Source organism: Hyperoodon ampullatus (genome assembly GCF_949752795.1).
Source record: "Hyperoodon ampullatus genome assembly, chromosome: 20".
NCBI lineage: Eukaryota > Metazoa > Chordata > Mammalia > Artiodactyla > Ziphiidae > Hyperoodon > Hyperoodon ampullatus.
Window position 1 is genome coordinate 23,435,983 of NC_136933.1, and position 25,271 is coordinate 23,461,253.

General features: G+C 38.5%; 1 protein-coding gene across 2 annotated transcripts; it reads left to right on the forward strand.

The window, feature by feature from the left end:
- Nucleotides 1-848: 848 nt before the first annotated feature.
- CFAP97 (cilia and flagella associated protein 97) lies at nt 849-23,312 on the forward strand (the record flags this gene model as incomplete). 2 transcript variants are annotated; one of them, XM_079726607.1, is made up of 4 exons in its annotated part: nt 849-1,902; nt 13,647-13,915; nt 21,674-21,824; nt 23,177-23,312. In XM_079726607.1, the coding sequence occupies 4 exons, from the start codon at nt 849-851 to the stop codon at nt 23,302-23,304; spliced, it is 1,602 nt and encodes a 533-aa protein (XP_079582733.1). The 2 variants fall into 2 exon arrangements, with proteins under 2 accessions (XP_079582733.1, XP_079582734.1); XM_079726608.1 differs by having other exon boundaries at nt 861-1,902; nt 23,180-23,304.
- Nucleotides 23,313-25,271: the final 1,959 nt, after the last annotated feature.

Consider the following 25,271-nt stretch of genomic DNA (forward strand, 5'->3'; position numbering starts at 1 on the left):
TGTTAATCCCCATTGAACTATTTCTACCAGAGTGATGTGTGTTTGGGCTGGCTAGGCTGATCTGAAGAGGTTTTAACACCATCCTTTCTTATTCTAAATTCTAACTGTACTTAATTTATAGAATTCAGGTTTTCCTTGGAGTTCAGTCTAGGTATCCATGTTTGTGATATGCCTGATGATCTCTTATTATTTTCTTGTGAACCAAACTATTAGACTGACTTACTGTTCAGATCATTGGTGCTACTTGATATTATCCCTGTAGCCCCATTATCATTTCACTGAGTTATTGGGGTTTTTTTAAATAAATTTATTTATTTTGGGCTGCATTGGGTCTTCATTGCTGCACATGGGCTTTCTCTAGTTGCAGCGAGTGGGGGCTACTCTTCATTGTGATGCGCAGGCTTCTCAATGCTGTGACTTCTCTTGTTGCGGAGCACGGGCTCTAGGCACGCTGGCTTCAGTAGTTGTGGCGCACGGCCTCTAGAGTGCAGGCTCAGTACTTGTGGCAAGCGGGCTTCAGTAGTTGTGGCTCATGGTCTCTAGAGCGCAGGCTCAGTAGTTGTGGCACACGGGCTTAGTTGCTCCGCGGCATGTGGGATCTTCCCAGACCAGGGATCGAACCCGTGTCCCCTGCATTGGCAGGTGGATTCTTAACCACTGTGCCACCAGGGAAGTCTGAGTTATTGGTTTTTTGGTGGTGGTTTTTTTTTTTTGGTTTTTTCATGTTTCTCTTTATCTATTACCCAAACTTCTCAGTTTTGGAAAATTTGCAATTACTGTATAAAAATGAAAAGTATTTGGAAATTACTCTTTCATCTGATGGTTACACTTTCCCTCTTTTCAGATATATGTTTGCCGTCATGGATCGGTTTGGAGATATATCAGAAGGTGAAGTGGACCATTCTTTCTTTGACAGTGACTTTGAAGAAGCAGAGAAATGTGAAAGTAACTCAGTTTTTGAGAAGCAAAATGATGACGCTGAAGAGAGAATAGATAAAGATACGGAAAATGTAAGCTTGAAATTTGGAATACAAAGAAGGAAAAATGATCTTACTGAGAAGGGAACTGAAAGAAATGAGAAAATTCCTCCAGAAGAACTCCCCACAGAAAATGATAATATACAAGCTAGGAGTTCTTTGTCCTTGACCACTTCTTCACGATCAAAATTGTGTGATGCTACAGAACATAAAATACACTTGCCCATCCCAAGTAGCATTCCCAAAATTGTAAAAGAAGGCGAACGTGATAACTCTACAGATGGAGAGGAAAGCAGTGATGATGAGAAAAAGCATCATGTCAGGTCAAAGTCAGCTAAACCATCTAATAACTTGAAGAAAAGCATAAGTAAAAAGTATTCCAGAAGTAATTCCTCTTCCTCCTCTTCCTCTCTGTCCTCCTCGTCTTCAAATTCTGATACAGACTGTTCAAATACCGGGTCCGATGTCTGTTTATCTGATTCATCTCCATCATTAAAGAAGCGTCTCTCTGGTGTAACCCACTTGCCACCAAAACAGAAATATAAACTGGGAGAAAAATCAACAGGAGCACAAACTTCAAGTACTAAACCAAAAGTCGGTGACTACACTGAGGAATCGGAAGATACTGTGACAGATGTCACTCCTTTATCGACTCCGGACATCAGCCCTGTTCAGTCTTTTGAACTGGGTGCATCAAACGATCAAAAAATGAAGGTTAAAAGGCAAGAGAACGTGAGTCAAGAAGTATATGAAAATGCCGAGGATTTTAAAAATAATTCAAAGTCTTTGAAATCAGCCAAAAAAGGGAAAGAAAAACACGAGGCCAGTCTTGCCTCAACGTCGGCAGTGTTGGATTCCAATTTAGACCACAGATACAAGCAAGAAGTCTTACATGACACAATGGACCTGAATCATCTTTTAAAAGGTAATTTTAAAAACTGTATTGAATTTAAATATTAAACTTAATATTATATTGAGCTTAAATATTAAATGATATGAATTTGCCTTGATTTTTCTAGTAGGTCCGTTTTATTGTTTGGGATCATTGATATTATCATAACTTTACCCAATATTCCATTTAAGAATATCTGGAATATCATTGTTTCTATTACTGCAAAGCTACTCAGCTAGGACTAGAAACTACTTCATACTGATTCTGTTTAGTGCCTGACAAACTCAAAATGCCTGGGGAGACCAGATGGATAAAGTAAACAAGAGAAGGGGAGCCAGATGTTTTCCCACGTTTGGTAGAGACACAGGCGTAAGATATATTTCACTTTCTTCTTTGAGAAAGGCAGCAGCACTAAGGTTAAAATAACCTGACCTGTTTCAGGGAAAGTGGCAAGAATGCTGACAAATTAGAGAACTTAAAGTAAACTGTGGGAAACTATTCAGATTTTAAATTAAAGGCTAAAGAGCATTACTTGAAAATAATTACCGAGTTGATAAAATAGCATAATTCAAGTTTTAGTTGCTTTAAGATAGAAGTATTTTAGAATTAGGATAATCCTGGTTGCTGTATTTGTCTCAATGTAGTATTACCCATTATTTAGTTTGAAAGGAACAATCTATTCCAGGTGAAGTAAAAGCAACTTTGAACTTTCTCTTTGACTAGTTAATATAAAACTGTAAAAATATTGAGCTTGCTGGTTAGGTTTTAGGGCAGTTGGAGATAAAATTTTTAAGTTGTAAATAGGACTCACTGTCTTCGTTTGTCTGAAATGTTACTTGAAAGAATAAATCTTCAGCTACATAATTTACATATGGTGGTAATGTAAGGGCATAAATAAATCCCCTGTTTAGTCAAATGAGTCTCATAGATTGATAAAGTGTATTTTGGAGCAGTTTACACTTGTGAATGTTCCCTCTTTTATAGTTTTTCTTTGCTCTGATCGTACCTATTGATTGTTCAGTGTGTCTGAAAAATCAGATTTGTGGCATTGGCTATTACTATCTAGTGGTTAAGCCTCTACTCAATATATCTTTCCTGATAAATACTCATTCAGTATCTTAAAACTTTCAGGATTGAGTTTTCTATTCTTGCCGCTCTCCTTCTTCCCCTAACAACCAAGAGTGATCTTTTAAAAAATAAATCAATCCTACTAGTTTCCTTCTTAACTCTTCAGTGGGCTTACTCTTAGGTTAAATCCAAATTCCTTATCATAGGCTAACAGACTTAAATCAGTGATTTTCACCCGAGGCAGTACATTAGCATCACCTGGAGAACTGTTAAATTATCAAAACAAACTGCTAAATACTGATGCCTAGGCTCTGCCATGAGATTCTGATGCTCTTGGTCTAATATGCGGTTAAGAGTGATGAATGATTCATTGCTGTCCGTCACATGGATACTTGCCTACATCTCCTTTCCTCTGTCTCTCTCATTACCTCTTGGTCCAGCCACACTCCTTCCTTACTGTTCTCAGAATTGCATTCATGAGGCATTTTGCACTTGCCGTTGGCCCTTCTCTTTGTAGAGGCTACTTCAGTCTGTTTCTAGGGTCGCAGCTTCTATGTCACCTTCTCAGGGATACTCTTTCTGAACATTCTGTGTAGAAGCTGCGTACCCCACCCCTGCCTCTCTGTCACAAAAACATATTTCCTTCCGTGAGACTCTGGAATTAGTGTAAGCAACATGAGGGCAGCATCTTATTCCTTGATGGAATCCCCAAATCTACCAAGTATTGGCACATAATAGACAGTATTTATTAACTGAAGGACTGTGAGAGCTCTTCTGTTGTTCACAGCTCTGATGGTCAGGAAGTGTTTGTCATGTTTCACTGAAATTTGATTTTGTAACAGTTACCCATTAGCCTTAGGTTTGCCATCTGAAATACACAGAATAAGTCTGTGCCTCTGTCTGCGTTACAATCTTTAATATATTTGATTAGTATTCTTCTCTAGGGAATCTCTCTAATTTTTTTCTTTTTTTTTTTTTTGCGGTACGCGGGCCTCTCACCGCTGTGGCCTCTCCCGTTGCGGAGCACAGGCTCCGGACGCGCAGGCTCAGCGGCCATGGCTCACGGGCCCAGCCGCTCCGCGGCATGTGGGATCTTCCCGGACCGGGGCACGAACCCGCGTCCCGTGCATCGGCAGGCGGACCCTCAACCACTGCGCCACCGGGGAAGCCCAGGTTTGGGTTTTTAATTAGTGAAGAATCTTACCAGGGATTGGGCTTGGAGTAGTATATCAGCAAAGAAGGACAAGGCTCGTTTATACGTCCTTCTTGGTCCCCAGTTCCCTATCACTGGTGATAAGGTTGGCTCTCTCCCTCCTGGTACAGGGAGGGCACCTTTCACATTGAGAGATTCAGTTCTTGTTTTCAGGGAGACGGGAGGGTCAAAGTGTCCTTCTTGCACCAGCTTTTTCTTAAGTAACTTTAATTCAAAATCATCAATATGGCACTTGGGCATATTTGGCGGTGACCTGCCCAGAACCCCAACAGTAGGAATATATGCTAATTGGGCAGCCAGCTTTATCCAATAAGCCAGAGCTTCTCAAACTTCAATATACATACAAATCACTTGGGGATCCTGTTAAAATGCAGATTCAGGTTCAGTTAATCTTGAGTGGAATCCAAGGAGCTACATTTCTAGCCAGCCCAATGGTGATACCGGTGCTGCTGATTCAAGGACCCTAGTCTGAGTATCAAGACATTAAAAAAACTACCTGGTTCCATTGAAAATAATTAAGGGGTATCCCTCACAACTCTTATCTAATCCATTGCTGGAACTTTTTAGATACAGAAGGCCTATATATTTTTAAGTTGGAAAAATGTTAATCCACCCCAAATCCCTTATCCGTTTCCCAAATATAATTGAAACAGTGAAACACTGTTTTAACTGGGAAACTGAGCTAAAATGTAAAAGGAAAGCTTTATTCATACTGCTGCACCATAGGGAGCCCTGATCGCAGTGACCTGCCAGTAGGCGGTATTCAGGGCTTCTACAGGCACAGGAACAAAGCAGCGTTTTGCCCGTTGATACATCTGTTACTGGAGTCAGTAATAACCCACCAAAGATTCTTTATAGTAGTAAAGTATTTTAAATACTAATTATGGAGATTAGTCTATTGCATAAGGTATTTCTTCAGATTTTTCAGATTATTTTTCATTCTCGGTTTACCCAGTGAAGCTTTTCAGATCCAAGAATATTTTCATTAAGTTTTCTTCATTTCTTTCATTAAGTTTTCACATGTCCAGTTTCCACGGACATGTGAGATGCGATGTGTGCATGGCCAAGCTATGCCCCTCTGCACTCATATCTCAATACGCCTTATTACTTCCAATATTTACCCCACTCTGTGGGCCTTTTAGGCCTCCTTGGCTCACCTAATTTCTTCACAGCCTTTTCCACTTCCTGGGAAGTTAAGTTCACTTAATGAGAGGAAGAGGATAGTGATAATGCATAACACATTTTAAAAAGTATGAGCAGGACCTGTGATCCCATCCGAGTAGGAACACAGCCTGCTCTGCATCCTCTCGGTTTAAACGTTCTCACTAGCTCAAGTACAGCTACAGTAAAACACTTCATTCGTTCAGATAGTGAATTCTGAGGTAAATATTTTGCAAGCTATTACAACAAATATTGGGCGAGACTTTAGATAGGGATGCCTCTATTAGCTAACAGTGTTAACATTATTTATTGGTTTAAAAATGTTTTGTTAATAAGTTTGCGAGTTCAAACCAAAAAGTATTAAACCTGTGAAAGAAAAGTTAATAATAAAAGAACATAAAATCAAGTGTCCCAATTATAGGCCATGGAACAATGAAACAGTGTTGAACTTGAATACTCACAGAGAGGGGTGAAGAAAATTCTGAAAGCGGAATCAGAACCTTTTAGGCTGGGGCTTCCCTGGTGGTCCAGTGGTTAAGACTTCTCCTTCCAGTGCAGGGGGTGTGGGTTTGATCCCTGGTCAGGGAGCTAAGATCCCACATGCCTCGGGGCCAAAAACACCAAAACATAGGGACTTCCCTGGTAGTGCAGTGTTTAAGAATCCACCTGCCAATTCCGGGGGCACAGGTTCGAGCCCTGGTCCCGGAAGATCCCACATGCTGCGGAGCAACTAAGCCCTTGCGCCACAACTAGTGAACCTGCGCTCTAGAGCCCACGAGCCACAACTACTGAGCCCACATGCCACAACTACTGAAGCCCGCGCGCCTAGAGCCCATGCTCCACACAAGAGAAGCCACCGCAATGAGAGGCCCGCGCACCGCAACGAAGAGTAGCCCCTGCTCGCTGCAACTAGAGAAAGCCCGTGCACAGCAACAAAGACCCAACGCAGCCAAAAATAAATTAATTAAAAAAATAAATAAAACAGAAGCAATACTGTAATAAATTCAATAAAGACTTTAAAAAAAAAGAAACTTTTAGGCTTCTGGGTGTCACACATGAACATAGACAAGCAGTAACTTTTCTGTGCCCCAATTTCTTCATTTGTAAGATGGGGGTAGTTGATATAGGTTGCTAAGGTCCATTCTAAATTCAGGGTTCTGGGGTTCTGTGAGAATGTGAGAAGGGAAAGTCAGTGGAGACTAGAATTACTAGACATCTTACTTCGGGGGGATTTCCCACTCCCATCCGCAGCCTTTTCTGTACAAATGTCGAAAGGGTATGATTGGAATTAGTTCTTTGGCCTTGGGCTGTTTATCCCTGAATAGGCAGAGAGGGCATTAAAAAGTGGAGTAGTGGAGGAAACCAAAGTTAGGCATTGGCTTACGGCATGAATGGCTCCTGTTTGGAGAGCAGTGAAGTTGACAGGACTAGATTTTAAAGTACCTTTCATCCTTTGTAACGGTAAAATGAGGTCAGTTTAGAAGAATCTGGAGGGCGAAACAGAGATGGTTTAGAAATGCACCACTTCAGATTTTACCACCTAGATTCTGTAGGAAATAATTAGATACATTATTAGAGGGTGTATCCTGGGAAGAAAAACTAATATAAGAGAAAGAAATGGGATAAGGAAGCATTGATGAGCAGAGAAACCTGTCAGACCTATTGCTAAACTGATAGCAACATAGGAGGAAATGAAACAGTACGGTATTCAGGGGGAAGATACAGACCCTGTTGCCCTCGGTAAGAAAGAGGATGCCCACGCTGGGACTAGTGGCTGCTGGCACATCCTTTGGCGGCACGTTGTTTGTCTTTGCTGACAGGCTGCAGCAGACAGGGTTCAGATAGGCAGGCAGGAAATCTCAGATACCCTCGGCCCACCACCAGATAATACCGAAGGTTTGAGAAAAGTTCAAATCAACAGAGGCACCAGACTCACGTGAAGAACCTAATGCCTGAAACAGTGTTAAAAGAGCAAGCTCAACGATTTTAGAGAGGATCTGCCAGGACAGAACTATTTTCACTCATAAAGCGAAGGCATGATTTGCTTTTCACTCTCTCCTGTCACGTGTGGAGTTTTCCAGGGGCTACATGACGATGACAGCACAACAGAGTGAGTGCAGAAGCAGCTATGAGAATCCAGCTGTCTTCTATTAAGGCAGGCATTAAAATATTTGCAGAAATGTTCAACTCTGCTACTCTTCTCACTAAACTTTTTTATAAAAATGTGATGTTCACATTTTATAAAAATGTAAACCAGTGATAAAAATATCACTGGTTTATTGTTATTTTCAGATGAATTAATAAATATCTTTAAATTTTTTTCCTTTTAATTTCTAACATGATAAATATTGATAGATGTAACCCACATAAACATTCTTTGGGGTCCCCAATAATCTTTAGATGTAATGAAAGGGTCCTGAGACCAAGAAGTTTAAGAACTTCTATTCTAGAAGAATGGAATTAGAATATAGCATTTGTAGTCTATTAGAGAAAAAAAAATTTATCATAGTCTTCCAAAAGGGGGAAAAATGGGGAAAAAAGAATAACCAAAAGAGCATTTTTTAAAGAAATAAAATTGTGAGAAAAGAGATCAAACAATATAATAAATGGTTTTATCAGAAGATAATATCACAGGGGGTTAAAATTTTTAAAAATCAAATCCAACCTGCAAAGATATTTAAAATAGTATAGGAGGAATGAAAATAAAGGCTTTGATATGCCAAACAGGTAACAAGGAGAAAATAGAAATATCAATCTTAGTAGTACACAAAATAGAATTCAGGATGTGAAAATAACTGAAAGGGACAAAGAAGAGTGTTTTACATTAATAAACTGACCAAATATACTAAAAGGATTTAATAGCCATTGATTTAAAATGTATAATAAAAGCAAAGCAGAACTAGATGATCAAATTGACAAAGCCATAATCACTGTGGAAGAAATGGGTTAGACCAAATCAGACCAAAAAAAAAAAAAAGCATAAACTATCTGCTTGTAGACTGCTCTTGACCATGGGTATTTTGTTTGTCTATCACACACAAAAAATTTTTAAATGATGAAATATCGGTTTCTGTTGCTACATAACAAATTACCCCAACATTTAGGGTATGGAGAGACTCAAAGGCAGGAGTGACTTGACAGCTGGGGGTCTGGAATCATCTGAGTGCTGGTTTACTCACACGTCAGATATCTGGGCTTGGGGTGACTTGAAGACCAGAACTGCTGAGCGGAGGACCCACGTGTGGCCTCTCCCCGTGGCCTGGCTTCTTTACATACCGCAGCCTCAGCCCAGCTGGCTCAGGGCTCCAAGGACAGTGTTCCAGGAAACAAGGCACAAACCTCATCACCTTTTATGACCTAGCCTCGGAAGTCCCATAGCATCATTTCTTCCATGTTCTATTGGTTTAAATGGTTATAAACCTTCCCAGGGCATAGACCCTCCTTCTTAATGGGAGGAGTGTCAAATAACATGGACATGTTTCAAAACCTCTTCTGTCCAGTCTCTGGCCATACATTGATTTACATTCCTCCCCAGTGCAAAAGTATGTTCCCCCTTTCCAAACATCCCTCCAATCTGGAGTTCCAGGGTTTAAATCCAGTCCAGGTGCAGCTGTGGCTCCTCGGGCGTGGTTCCTCGGTTATAGCTCGAGTACTTTGAAAATCTTCTGCTGGGAGAGACTAGGAAGCTGAAGTAGTAGTTATACTTTTGAACCCCAAAAGTCCTGACTCATATTCTCTCTAAATTTTGCTTGAAAAATGACCAATTCCATTTTTTTAAATTAATTAATTAATGTATTTATTTTTGGCTGCATTGGGTCTTTGTTGCTGCACGCAGGCTTTCTCTAGTTGCGGCGAGCGGGGGCTACTCTCTGTTGTGGTGCGTGGGCTTCTCATTGCGGTGGCTTCTCTTGTTGTGGAGCACAGGCTCTAGGCACGCGGGCTTCAGTAATTGTGGCTCGCGGGCTTCAGTAGTTGTGTCGCGCGGGCTCATTAGTTGTGGCTCACGGGCTTAGTTGCTCCATGGCATGTGGGATCTTCCCGGACCAGGGCTCGAACCCGTGTCCCCTCCATTGGCAGGAGGATTCTTAACCACTGCGCCATTAGGGAAGCCCCTCAATTCCTTTTTTCAGTTCATCTCTTTCTATCCTGTCTTATTATTGTGGTAAAATAAACCATTGATACTTTCAGGATGCTGGGATCCTTGTGCTTGGGCCCCTGGGCCAGCCAGCAAGGGGGCGGGGGGCGGCCTCTGTCTGTCTCCGTTTTTGCCGAGCCTTGGGCTATATTGTGTTGGTCCACGCCATCACAGGCCTGCCGAGATGCAAAGCAAGGAGACCGGAAGAATGTCACAGAAGTTCTCATCTGACAAGATGTTCATAAAGAAGACAAAGAAGTTCAGTAAACTTAGTTATTATTCCTTGAATTGTCACCTCTCAATTATAAGAGCTGGATTTTTTTTTAACCTTTAAAAATCATTTTAAAAAGCAAATATTGATTTTTTTAAATAGGGATCATGAATATGCCTACAGGGTGGATTTTTTTTAAGAACTAATATTATGTGAATAAGGACCTAATATGGCTTGGGATAAATTTTCCATTAATAACATTACACATAAAATTTTTAAATGCTGTCGTTATCTCAGTTAGCTTAGGTGCAAGTTAAGCTGGTACTTCCAGTAAATGGTGTTAGATGAGTCAAGAAGTGGCTCTAGCTATGATGGACGTATTGAAATACTGTAAAGAGTTTGAGCAAAATTGTTTCATGAAAGAAAATTAGGAAAAAGCAATATTTCTTAAATGTGTGACTTTAAATATGTACATATTTATATAAATATGTTTGTATCCCTGAAAGTTTATTCAAGTTAACTTTTTTTAGATCTTAATTGGAAAGACAATGGATTATATATTGAAGGTTGCCATGTACTAAAGCACATAGCAGCCACTTTAGAAAAATGTGCTAGTGATACCTGGTGTCAGTAAATAACATCCAACATATACTTCTCCATCAAGGAGAGTTAGAATGCTATCTTTTTAAATGAATTAGACTGAAATTCTTCCTTTATTTTATTTTTTAACTATTGCCTTTTATTTTTAAAACCTTTTTTTAAATGATATTAGGAAAATAGCTTACTTTTAATTCCCTCTAGAATTTAATTTTAAAGGCTCTCATAAATGGCTAAATTAATCAAGAAACCTTATTAAATTCTACAAAATGGATATTTCTTGGAAGAAGATACTTCAATTATATGTAGTACAAATATATGTTTTTATTTTATTTATTTTTTATGCAGCAGGTTCTTATTAGTCATCCACTTTATACACATCAGTGTATACATGTCAATCCCAATCTCCCAATTCATTCCCCCCACGACCCCCACTTTCCCCCCTTGGTGTCCATACGTTTGTTCTCTACATCTGTGTCTATTTCTGCCTTGAAGACTGGTTCATCTGTACCATTTTTCTAGATTCCACATATATGCATTAATATATGATACTTGTTTTTCTCTTTCTGACTTACTTCACTCTGTATGACAGTCTCTAGGTCCATCCACGTCTCTACAAGTGACCCGATTTCTTTCCTTTTTATGGCTGAGTAATATTCCATTGTATATACATACCATATCTTCTTTATCCATTCCTCTGTCAGAGGGCATTTAGGTTGCTTCCATGACCTGGCTATTGTAAATAGTGCTGCATTGAACAGTAAGGTGCATGTGTCTTTTTGAATTATGGTTTTCTCAGGGTATATGCCCAGTAGTGGGATTGCTGGGTCATATGGTACTTCTGTGTGTAGTTTTTTAAGGAACCTCCGTACTGTTCTCCATAGTCGCTGTATCAATTTACATTCCCACCAACAGTGCAAGAGGGTTCCCTTTTCTCCACACCCTCTCCAGCATTTGTTATTCTGCTATTGATTCCTTCTAGTGTATTTTTCATTTCAGTTATTGTATTGTTCATCTGTGTTTGTTCGTTCTTTAATTCTTCTAGGTGTTTGTTCTTTAATTCTTCTGGGTCTTTGTTAAACATTTCTTGCATCTTCTTGATCTGTGCCTCCATTCTTTTTCTGAGGTCCTGGATCATCTTCACTATCATTATTCTGAATCCTTTTTCTGGAAAGTTGCCTATCACTTCATTTAGTTGATTTTCTGGGATTTTCTCTTGTTTCTTCATCTGGTACATAGCCCTCTGCCTTTTCACTTTGTCTGTCTTTCTATGAATGTGGTTTTCGTTCCACAGGCTGCAGGATTGTAGTTCTTCTTGCTTCTGCTGTCTGCCATCTGGTGGGTGAGGCTATCTAAGAGGCTTGTGTAAGTTTCCTGATGGGAGGGACTGGTGGTGGGTAGAGCTGGGTGTTGCTCTGGTGGGCAGAGCTCAGTAAAACTTTAATCTGTTTGTCTGCTGATGGGTGGGGCTGGGTTCCCTCCCTGTTGGTTGTTTGGCCTGAGGCGACCCAGCACTGGAGCCTATGGGCTCTTTGGTGGGGCTAATGGCAGACTCTGGGAGGGCTCACGCCAAGGAGTACTTCCCAGTACTTCTGCTGCCCGTGTCCTTGTCCCCGTGGTGAGCCACAGCCACCCCCGCCTCTGCAGGAGACCCTCCAACACTAGCAGGTAGGTCTGGCTCAGTCTCTAGTGGGGTCACTGCTCCTTCCTCCCTGGGTCCTGATGCGCACACTACTTTGTGTGTGCCCTCCAAGAGTGGAGTCTCTGTTTCCCCCAGACCTGTTGAAGTCCTGCAATCAAATCCTGCTAGGCTTCAAAGTCTGATTCTCTGGGAATTCCTCCTCCCGTTGCCGGACCCCCCAGGTTGGGAAGCCTGACGTGGGGCTCAGAATCTTCACGCCAGTGGGTGGACTTCTGTGGTATAAGTGTTCTCCAGTTTGTGAGTCACCCACCCAGCGGTTATGGGATTTGATTTGATTGCGATTGCGGCCCTCCTACCGTCTCACTGCAACTTCTCCTTTGTCCTTGGATGTGGGGTATCTTTTTTGTTGAGTTCCAGTGTCTTTCTGTCGATGATTGTTCAGCAGTCAGTTGTGATTCCGGTGCTCTCATCGCAAGAGGGAGTGAGCACACGTCCTTCTACTCCGCCATCTTGAACCCCATATATATCTTTCTAAATGGGTTCCTATTCAGGTTTTGTCTTTAGTGTGGTATGGCTTTCAGCAAATTACCAACCACTAATTTCCTAATTTTTCCTGTCAGGAAACCACTGTTAATCATTTTTTTTTAAGTTTCTGTAATCTTTGATAGTGTTCAGTTTAAGCTTTGGGAAGTAGATTTACAGGTTTTGTGACTTTGCTCAAAGGATTTAACTTTTTTGCACCAGTCACATTTTTAAATGGAGTTTAAAATGCCTCTTTGCCTTACAGCACTGTGCTTTTAACAGTATAAAATACTAAGGAAGTAGAAGAGTTTACATAAAGCTACACTCTAATAAAAACAAATAATGGTTACTCTAAAAAAATATTGTTAAAACAAAACAAATGTACCATTCTGTTAATCTGATATAATGTATTCATTTTTAGCACAGACTTAAGCCAAAACACTGAGCCAGCTTAATATTTTTAGAAACTTCTGACAAATGTTTAGTAATAATTGTGACTTACTGAAAATTGTTATGATAATGAAAATTTAAGAATTTAGCATGTTGATAAAAGCTTCATTTGATAATCATAGTATGGAAAATATTTTTCTTTGTTAAAAACTCCTTTTATATAATGTATTTATTTGGCTTTTGTTTAGTCAGGAATAAAAGTTTGACTTTTATGATACAAGTATTTGTTTTAATGCCAATATTAAGGTCATAAATCTTGTGTAATAAAATATTTTCAGGTTAAGTTGAAGGTTTCAGAATATTCTGGGTTTGCTTTTGCCATTTTCTGGCCATTGTCTGCATTGCTGAGGACATTTTATTTTTTGAAGTATACCCTCCACCCAACAAAAACCATCTCAACTAAGGATTGTGTCAGTGCACTCCACCAGAGGTTTCTAACTTTTAAACTGCCTTAGGAGAACATAAAATGAATGTGACAAAGGCATTTCCCATAAATTATACCGGCAGTGTACAACCAGTGCCATGAACATTTCTCATTAAAATATTTTCATGGTTTTATGTTAGCATTTTATTCCCAAAGAACCCAACGAGCATAAAACTCTAAGCTGCCTCTGAATTTTTTTTCTACCCAATTGTAGTCTGGATGTCACTGGCATTATTTCATACATCCCTTTTCATGAATTAATGTAGTTTCCATTTATAGGAGCTAAAACATATACCATCATATTTCTGTGCTACTTTGTTTAGCCATTTTCCCTTTTTTTGCTCACTTCTGTAGCTTTTCTGCAATTAGATAAAAAGGGACCAGAAAAACATCACTTTGATCAGCCTTCAGTAGCACCTAGGAAAAACTACTCTTTCACAAGAGAGGAGGTGAGACAGATTGATCGGGAAAATCAGAGGCTTTTGAAAGAACTGTCGAGACAGGCTGAAAAACCAGGAAGCAAAAGTACGATTCCAAGAAGATCGACTGGTCCTCCCCCTAAGTTATATCACAGTGCTCTCAACAGACAGAGGGAACAACAGAGGATTGAAAGAGAAAATTTGGTAAGTAACTGAGATTTTTTTAGTCATCAAAGAAAATGCATTTGTACTGATTTGTTAGTCCAACTTTCAGGAAACCCAATACAGTGAAATTTTCTAACTTACTTATATTAAAGTAGGAATAGATATGTATGGCCTGAAATACATGATGAGCTATGAGCCTGGAAGGTACAATGTGTGCTTTTTTTATCCAAGAAACTATATTTTAAGGGAATATTAAATGAAAATACTGAAAGCTCCATTATTTATTTGACTATATCTGTGAAATCACTATAGTAGTACAGGAAATGGTGTCCAAACGTGAGATACATATCTCTTCTGGAGAGCTAAATCTATTTCACTTCATTTTATCCTCGAAAGCTAAAATAATTTATGTATCATTTATTTTAAATAATAAATACATTCTCAGAGAGGTCAAATTTGTTGCCCTGCTGCTTGAATGTATGAAAGACATTGATTGTTACAAACCATATAAGTACCCTTTGATGTCCTAAGGAATATATATGGAAACTGTTGAAAATCTTTACATTAAAAACTATTTATTCATAGCATATCATTTTCTTTATAAAATGCAATTCATAGTAATTGCTGATATTTATTGAGCTCTTTAATGCTGGGCATTGTTCTAAGTGTCTTCTAAATATTAGCTTATTGAATCCTGACAATAATTCTTTCAGTTAGGTACTTTATTTTTATCCACATCTTACAAATGGAATAATTGAGACCTAAAAGGGTTAAATAATTAACCCATGGACAAGGAGCTGGTAAGGAAGTGGCTAAGCCAAGATTTTAAACCCAGGTAGCATCTTAAACTAAAATTAGACCCTTAATGAGCACGTACATTCGGAGCTAAAATAATTGGTAAAGCTATTATTAAAACTACGAGACTAATTCGCAAAATTCACCCTGATTATGTTTCATCATCAGTACAGTTCTATTTAACTATGTACTTAACCTGAACTTGCAAGAGTAACAACTCTTGTGAATTTCTTTGTTACCATGACTACCACCAGGAGTTGGCCAGCTGGGTTGGTATATTTACAAAAATAGTAAACTCTTGGGCCCTTCAGGAGAGTCATGCAGAATGTGGCAGGAAGTAGGTAACAGCAAAACAAGTTGAAGTGAGGTTGGTGGGTAGTGAGCTACATGATAACTTCTTGCATGTCACTGGCAGTTTCAAGATTCATTCATGATTTAAGAAACTTTGGAATTAGTGTGTGTCACGAACATCTGGTTTTACCTTATTTTAGCTCTCCCACATGGCTCTGGAGTCTGTTTTGTTTATTTCACAAGCAGTTGCATAGTGCACACTGTTTTACGATTTTAGGTCATTTAATCCTCGTAGCAACGTAACGACACAGTTACTGTTGTTGTGAAGGAGAAAATGAGACACCGAGGAGGGCGCAGGGACTTCCTCAAGCTTACACAGCGAGCAGGTGGCAGAATCATGTCCCGGTCACCTAGCTTTGGGGTTACTTTTTTTAAACAGCTTTTTTGAGCTATAATTCACATACCATACTCATTTAAAGTGTACAATTCATAAGTTGTAGTAAAATATATGTAACATAAAATTGGCCATTTTGTTCTTAAGTGATTGATTCAGTGGCATGAATTACATTCACAGTATTGGGCAACCGTCACTACTACTTATTTCCAAAACTTTTCTGATCACTCCATACAGAAACTCTGCACCAAACAATAACACTCTGCTCTCCCTTCTCCTCAGCCCTTGGTAACCTCTAATCTACCTTTTATCTCTAAATGTGCCTATTCTAGATATTTCATATAAGTGGAATAATAGAATATTTGTCATTTTGTGTCTGGCTTATTTCACTTAGCATGTTTTCGAGGTTCATCCATGTTGTAGCCTGTATCAGAGCTTCATTCCTTTTTGTGGCTGAATAATACTCCATCTATGTATGTGCCGCATTTTGATTCCCCATTCACCTGATGGTGGACACTTGGGTTGTTTCCACATTTTGGCTATTGTGAGTAATGCTGCACGGAACACTGACTACAAGTATCTGTTCAGGTCCCTGCTTTCCGTTCCTTTGGGTGCATACCTAAGAGTGGAATTGCTGGGTCATATGGTAATTCTGTGTTTATCTTTTTGAGGAACTTGGGTTTACTTTTGAGAAGCTGAAGCCATACTGTCTAGTGGCTTTACTAGTATGAACGGGATGAAAACCGTTAAGCAGCTTCTGTTTACAGCTTTTATCATCCCCCATATCAGTTGTACATCTCAGCTGTTTTAATAAACAGTGGAAAATTACCACTATTGTATTCTTTTTACTTTGTATGCTTAGTAATATGTAAATGTGAGCATATTTTTCTCCATTTCATAGTAAGGTCTTATTTGTTATACTCTAGGACAGTAGAATATAATGTGAACCACATGTATAATTTAAATTTTTCTAGTAGCCACGTTAGAACGGTCAAAGAAACAGGTGAGATTATTCTGCTATAATATTTTAACTGACTAAATCAAACATATTACATTTTAACATGTAATCAATATAAAAAATTGATATTTTACCTTTTTTTGGTACTAAGTCTTTGAAATCTGTTGTATATTTTATACTCAGAGCACATCTCAATTTGGACTAGCCACGTTTTAAATGCTCTGTAGCTACATGTGGCTTGTGGCTTTGGGCAGTGCAGCTCTGAAACAAAAGCTTAATTCATAAAAAGTGGAAAAAGTAGCTTAAAGCTAAACAGGAAAATAAACATAATTTATTATAAAATATTATTACGTTATTGTAAGGAAAAGTTATCTTCCAGATTTATGCTTAACTCTTCATCGTCTATACCAAAATAAAACTAATTCTATACCTTTTAAAATTTTTTCTTGGCTATTCCTTTGCATTTATTCTTCATACTAACTGGTTTTTTTCTTTATAAAACATATTTTTATTAAATTTTTGTTGGAATTGTGTTGACTTTACATTTTAATTGCAGAGTGTTTGGCACTCTTAAAATACTACCTTCCCGTCTAGAAATATGGTATGTCTTTCCATTTACTCAAGCCTTCTTATACTCTACCTTAGTAAGGTTTTATAGTTGTTTTTTTTTTTGCGGTACGCGGGCCTCTCACCGTTGTGGCCTCTCCCACTGCGGAGCACAGGCTCCAGACGCGCAGGCTCAGTGGCCATGGGTCACGGGCCCAGCCACTCCGCGGCATGTGGGATCCTCCTGGACCGGGGCACGAACCTGTGTCCCCTGCATCCGCAGGCGGGCTCTCAACCACTGCGCCACCAGGGAAGCCCTATAGTTTTTTTTTAAACTATATATTTTTATGCTATTGCCATGAAATTTTTCATTACATTTTCTAATTGGTTACTTTTGTAAACCATCACTTTTTGTGTATTTATTATATAAGCAGCCACCTACCAAATCCTTATTTAGAGCCACATTGGCTCTAATAGTTCCATCAGTGTGAGATGATATACTTTTTTTTTTTTTTTTTTTTTTTTTTTTTTTGTGGTATGTGGGCCTCTCACTTTTGTGGCCTCTCCCATTGCGGAGCACAGGCTCCGGACGCACAGACCCAGCGGCCATGGCTCACGGGCCCAGCCGCTCCGTGGCATGTGGGATCTTCCCAGACCGGGGCACGAACCCGTTTCCCCTGCATCGGCAGGCGGACTCTCAACCACTGCACCACCAGGGAAGCCCGATGATATACTTTTTAACCTGTTTGCTAAACTGTTCGTAGTCAAAACACACATGCATGGGTACAGACGTGTTCACAGAGGCCAGTTCAGATGGCTAACAGGCATGATGACTAAAGCAGTTCTGTTCCAGGACTCTCAAATTAGTTCCTTAGTAATCCAGAGGCTGTTAGACTTGAGACAAAGTAGTGCTGTGCAGAAGAGGTAGAAAAGGAGAGCCCTCTATCCAGTAGAGGGCGTGCTTGCTACATATAGACTCAATTATATTAGAACTTCATTATTTCAAAAGGGAACAAATTTTTTAATTCATGAATTTTGAAATATTCTTGTTAAACTATGTCTCTTTATATTCATTTGGACATAATATGAATTGTTTTTATGAAAGAGTGCAAGAATAACCTTAGCAGAAGGAGAAGGGGTCAGTGAGAATACTTACTTTATAGTTTCACCTTACTCTAAAAGTAATGAGGCTATTTCATGCTCTTAGATGTATGTATGTCAGTTTCCTGAGCTGTGAAAAGGGGGTGGGGAGAGGAGTAATTGAATAAAGTAAACCATGATCTTTCCACTCAGGAGGTACTGTGTTAAAATATTATTTTTAAAGTAAAAGTAATGCATGTATGGGGTTAGCCAAAAAGTTTGTTCGGGCTTTTGTAACATCTTACAGAAAAACCCCAATGAACTTTTTGGCCAACCCAATGTAAATTTATAAAATTCAAACCAGTCTTAAAAACATTAAATGAGCAATAAAATCCTTCCTCCCTCTTCTGTTCTTTGTCTGCTGGTTTAGGGAGGTAATTTTAGATAGATGTGAAAACTATTACAGAGAGAGTGATATGTTGTCACAAAGATGAAGGTTTATAGCAAATCTCATACCAAGTATGAGTATTACCTGTGGGTTAGTCAGTACCTTTGTTCCAAGGTCTTGAAATAATTTACAGTTCACTCACTCTGGTTTTCCTCCTCTGCTTAATGTCTATTATCTCCTTCCATAGAAGAAAACAAGCTAATGATAACTGAATACGACTCCAGCTATAGACAGATATGTAGAACAGTCCTGATTGTCCCAGACTGTAGGACACTTGTCACTCTTTAATGTCCTTCAGGGTCTTTGCTTTTTCACTTTAGAAACAATAAAGCAACCCTCCTCTGCCAACAGCTGCAGAAATCATTAACTCACTGTTTGTCCATTCATTTGTTTTAACCTTTCTACCTCAGCAGACAGGATTCAGGCTGGGTTAATTTTCTTTCGAAAAAGAATGATACCTCCTAGATAGAACAGATATATTTGAACAAACTGTTCAGATTCATTATTAGAATCTGATTTGAGTAGCAGTTCTAAGATTTTGTAAACCATAAATGGGAATATAAGTAACCATTCTTACATTTTTCAATCCATTAAACAGATATTTGTTTAATGTCTGCTATGAGCTATGTAAGAAACTGGAATGGATATAAGAAAAAATATAAAATACTGCCCTGTCATTTAATATAACTGAGCTATGAAGGTAATACTAGAGTGTGTCAAACAACAAAAAATAATCAAAGCAGTATTAAGGATAGCAATTAATATTTAATAAGTCCTTACTATATGCCAGGCACTGTTCTGAGCATTTTATATGTATTATCTCACTTACTACCCTAAACTGGCTCTTTGAGTTTTATTTCATTGTTAATATCACTATTAAGTCATTTGACCAAGGTCACACAATCAATGGCAGAGCAAAGGTTTAAATCCAGGTCTTTCTGACTAGAAAACTTATATTTTTTTATCACTCAATTACTAGTGTTACAGTATTTTGACCTATCATTTTTAAGTCTTACTCAAGAGTTGTAAATTGATGACTAGATTGAAATGTATATACTTTTGATTTTAGGGTTTCTACTGTAATCCTTCATATTTTTATCAATATTGTTTCTACAAGTAAGAGCTGTTTGTATCTGAAATCACTCCTTTAGCTTTTGCTGAGCTTGTGTTCATATCGCACACAGATACATGGCACGGTTCCGTGTGATTTGGATGGCTGAACCAAATCATTGCTCTCTTATTTCCCCAGGTTTCTGCATGTAAACTTGATAAGTGACATATCAGCATTACAGAATGGGTTTACTTTTTGCCTTATTGTTAACTTATTTCAAAATCGATTTTGATCACATTACTTTATATGTCTTATATCTGATAAATAAGCATTGCAATTTTCTTAAAGTTTGTAAAAGAAAAATATACATACAACCAAATGAATAAATTTAGGGAATTAGCAGTTTATCTAATAAACATTGAGAGTTCTACCAGCAAGAAAACAAAATTAGTAGGTAACTGAAAATACCAAGTTTTCTGTGCTGTCCATCCCACCGTGCACAGCTCAATGGGTAGTTAATAGGGTAATCAGATAAAACAGCGAATGGTTCTCTACCCAGTAAAATAACATTGATGATGTGATACCCAGCAAGTTTCTTACTCAGTTATAAACTGCAGGTAGAGGAGATATATTAGTTGGTAGGTCCTGGCACCTAAATTGTACAGGTTCTCTGTCTACAAAGAGAGAAAGACAGCATGTTATGATGGAAAGACCGTAGACTTCATAGTCAGGTGGAACCACAGATAAATCCTGACTCTGAACTCAGCAAAGAGAACGGTTACTCTAATTGTGTAAGACTTCACTGAGGAGTTGGCTCTTTTCTAGCTTTTGAAGGCTCAGAACTGAAGACGGGCATTTCATGCAGGAAGATGAGCTGGCAGGCTGAGTCCTCTGGGTGGGTCCGGCTGCTGCTTCCTGTGTCCTGCGCCTCTGCCGTTCTTCGTCTGCAAGCTCCTTTCACTCTACAACCCTTGCTCTCCTTTCCTCGATAGCTCTTCCCTGAATATTCTGGCTTCTCTAGAATCGCGCAGGAACACTGATAATGGAGCCTCAGAATAGCAGGGCGGGAGGGGGCTGATAACAGTTGAGAACAAGTTCTGGAGACAGTTGGTGGTGGTGAACTGTAGGCTTAAAAATGGTTAGAATGGTAAATCTTATGTGGATTATACCACAATGCAAAGAAAAAACTAAGCTGAGGGAGAAGGAAAAAAGATTGTCCAGAGAAGACTTGTCCTATGACTAAACTCATGAGGCTAACTTAATAATGTGAATTTTAGTGCAGGACAGCATTCTCTTTTCAAATAAAGATCAACTTGCTACAGAGAAAGTTTAAGTCAATAAAGAAGATAATAAAACACAACCATGGATCAATTCCCCAATCCATTTGGTCTATTTAAACATTCCTTTCTCACCGAAGCCTGTGAAAATCAAACAAAAGAAACTCTTTCACCTTCTGATTTGTGAAGGAAGGATTATGAATAAAATTAGGGACATTACACATTAGCCTCTGTTACAGAATCGTATTAATGCACATACCATGCTACTGGATACTGTCTTGCCTTGGCTAGTTGGTTTATACAATCTTTAAAAAGCTTTATGTTCTATAGTAGTTGATTTCAAACTTCTTAAGAGCAAAAACTTTTTTTTCCCAAACAATTTTATGCAGAATCTTCAATATAGAAAACAGACAATACAGAAAGCATAGTTGGGTCGGTAGAAATTAGGAGTGGGAGACCTGAGAGGCCGGCCCATTGGCCTTTCCTCAACGTCCTAGGAGCCCTGAGGCACCACTGTAAAGTAAACAGGTTGACAGTCACTACTCTGTGCGCATATATAGATAGAACTTATAATAGTAGCTTAGATATGTTCACAGTCATTTCTAGGGTTGAACACTGGGCTCTTAGCATTATTGCTCACATCATGTCATTTCTATGAGAAAATCAGGTTTAATGTATTTCAGCTTACAGCACCTTTTCTAAGATTGTAACCCGACAAAGAAGAGAGATATGCCTACAGTTGGTTGTTAAAATCATAGCGGTTTTGGTTAGCCATAAGATAGGTGAAAACCCTTAGATTTTCCTGAAAGGACATTATTTGAAATATTTTTTCACAGTGACTTAAAGTCTTTTCTACTTTATTTTGTGAATTTCAAGTTCTAGAAAGTATTCGCCTTTTTTAAAAACTATTGCTATTTATCTGACGTTGGCTTTTAAATTGGTTGTCTTTAAATGAAGGCTTTACTGAAACGGCTTGAAGCTGTGAAACCAACAGTTGGTATGAAACGCTCAGAACAGCTGATGGACTATCACCGCAACATGGGTTATCTCAGCTCATCCCCGACCTCCAGACGAGTGAGGTCCACTCTTGGCCAGTACAGCCCGTTAAGTAAGCATACTCAAAATTATTTTGTACTTGTTCGTGTCTTTTGTCCTTTTAAAAACATATAACTTCGGTTCTTATGATAGAGTTTTAAAATGCTGACTTCTGGAATGCAATCTGTTTTTCACTGGCATGCTTTGTTTTATTTGTGTTACTTCATTAATTTCAGGTTTCATTTACAGTGTATAATGGCAGCATAGGAAGGAAACCAGGAGAAAAAAACAATTGAAAATATCAGTTATCTCTTAGATAATGGAGGAGAGACTTTTACTTTCAATATGTTTATTTAAGGAAGAAATGAACAGATATGCTATTTAAAAGTTGCTGAAACATTCTCTTTAGCCAGTTAAGAATTTTTAGTAGTATATTCCAGCCCTAATATGTGCTTTTTCTTCCTCATTGGCAACTAAAAGAAGAATCAGCAATCTGTAGTCATCAGATTAATCCCTCTTAATGCTTAATATATGATCCGTTACATGCCTGGCTGGTAGTGTGTCCCAGAGAACGCAGGTGGGAGTGACCACTGAGTGCTAGGGTGTGTGACGCATGGAAAGGCCAGACCTTTTTCCTTACAGAAGTCTGTGCTGTTAATTCGTGTATATGTTCAAAACTATAAAGTCTGGGGCTTCCCTGGTGGCGCAGTGGTTGAGAGTCTGCCTGCCGATGCAGGGGGCACGGGTTCGTGCCCTGGTCCGAGAAGATCCCACATGCCGTGGAGCGGCTGGGCCCGTGAGCCATAGCCGCTGAGCCTGCGCGTCCGGAGCCTGTGCTCCGCAACGGGAGAGGCCACAACAGTGAGAGGCCCGCGTACCGCAAAAAAAAAAAACAAAAACTATAAAGTCTGTAGAAGCTAATGCTAAGAGAAAGTTGGAACCACTTGTAATCTTAAACACTCAAATGACTAGTAATTCCATTCACTCATCCTTCAAGCATCATTTCCTTGGCAGAGTTCATGACTAAGAAAGGGTCTTATTCCAGTTACTCACACTTAGTATTATACCTTGAAAGCAGTAAATTATTTGTTGAATAAATGTGTAAATGGTTATACATAGAGATTTTTTTTCCCACTTGAATCCTTTGAGAAGCTTTTAAAAACATTTATTCCCACCCCAAATCTATTGAATCAAAATGCCCTAATATAGAGTTTGGGCATGTTTGTTACTATATTTTTAAGTTCCACGGGGAATTCAGAAATACATTCCTGGTTGAGAATCAAATTAGACTATTAAAAACACCTGTGAGACAGGGAAGAAAATTTTGTTCTGGGCTTCAGGATAGGAGAGGAAGTTTATTAGATGATGATTTATATATTTAGTTTAAATAATTCAAATCATTTCTTATTCTTTATATATTTTCAGGAGGGGCTTCCAGGACATCCAGTGCTACCAGTGATCTCAGTTGTAAGAGTGAGCAATCAGCTTTTGACACATCCAGTGGCCTGTTGCTAAGACCTAAGTCCCCTAATGTCCGTACAGCTTGGTTATAAAAACTCTTTTTACTTTAAACATTGATCATCAAATTCTTATTGAAGTGCTTTTGTACATTACTATCATTCTCTGTATAAACATCTAAATACTGCTTTAAGCAATTTAAGGTGTACAACAGTGACTTGTAATTTATTGTAATTTGATGCAAAATTGTTTTGAAAAAGACAATTTAATATAAAATCAGTGTTTCCTGTGAGGAGGAGTTTATATGAGACTTGTATGTATTGTACAGAGAAATGGTAGTTTGCCGGTGTATTTTCTCAACATAGAAATTGGTTCAGCTGTCAGACCGACAGAACAGTTGTGATAGCATCGTTGAACATTGGACCCAAGATGTTAGCTATATAGTTCATGTTTGTTGTTTTTTTCATTTCTTGTAAGCTTTATACCATGAGCATAGCTCCTGACTGACTTTGTTTTCTCTTTGCTTCAGAACTTGGGCAGTGTGACTTATAACTTAATTGTAAGATAGTTATTATGAAACAAATCTTGAAATTTGTTTTAATTGGTGGAGCTGATTTAGATTTGATGAGCAGATTGAGTGAAGCTTGAACTGGGGCAATCCTTGTGATTCACCAGAGGTGCCTACTACTTCTGTAGAAGAGAACTGAGTTAGATCTCAAACACGTTACCAACCATTCTGAACCATTTCAAACTGTGAGCATTAGAAAGCTCAACTTAGAAGCTCCTCTTTCATGTTTTTATATATTCAGGGAAAGTAGTTAATGATTCTGAGAAATTAGGTTTATTTAGAGCTACTGCATTGTGAATAGTTTGTCCAAGGACCAGATCATCATAAGCAAAAGCAAGTATCTATTGAATCAGCAAAATAGCACCACCAGTTTGAAGAGCCAAGAAGCAGATCCTGAGTTGTGTCAGGACAGTGTTTTAAGTGATGCTGTTAATGAGTTGTGTTATACTTAGAGTTTATTGTTTTAAGTGAGGAGAAAAGAAAGAAATGCATTGTCTCACAGCTTTAGAAATTCCAGCTAGTGTTTTTAAGGGCTGAAAAAGAAAACTGAAAATATGAATAATAAAGGGGAAAAGAATCACGTTTGTTGAGGCTACTTTAAATGTCAGCTAACTTTCTTGCTTTGTTTTGGTTTGGCATTTGTGTTGAATCCTGGAAGTATCATTTTTATCAGTCCCACTTTTAAAGTCCTAATAATCTTAAATGGAATTAGTAATGGCGAGTATGGTGTAATATAGTTGACTTTTAAAATTAGAATATTTTTATGTCAATTATACAACAAAGTATATCTAGGTCATGTTGCTTCTGCTGTCCTAATTATCACTGTTTTCATTACTGGCCTTTTCTCTATACCTTAAAATGTATCGGAAAGTTTCTATATTAAATGCCAAATCTTTCCTTTTCTTAGTGTGAATATTTGATCTGTAACCACAGTAAGGTTTGTTTTTTGTTTTTCTGGGTTAACTCAAGCTCTGTAGTGTGCACGCCGGACTTACTTTTCTTAATACCTTTGGCAGTAAGCCAAACTGCATTTTACTGAACATCAATTCAGAATTTCTTGGTCTTAGTTTGTATTGATAGATTTTGTTTAGGATAGGGCCCGTGAAACGTGGGAAGAATGGGGTTAAAAAATTTGTGTGAACACAACCTGACTGTGAGATTTTTCTGCTGCTTTCTTTGAGCTTATAATGTTCGTTCGCTGTTCTCTGATATTCTGTCCTGGTGAACGGATTTTTCCATCACTTAGTGCTCCGCTTTATATATAAATTTTGGCTACACTAAACCAAGGTTTCTGTTTTGTTTTTTAACTTATTGCACTTTTAATGTTTGTATAACAACCTGTCTTTAAGGAGCGATATGATAATGTTGAATTTAAAATGCAGCATTTGAATATCTGCTCAATAGTGTGTTAGCCAATTTTTTTTTTTTTTTTTTTTTTTTGAGGTAGGCGGGCCTCTCACCGCTGTGGCCTCTCCCGCTGCGGAGCACAGGCTC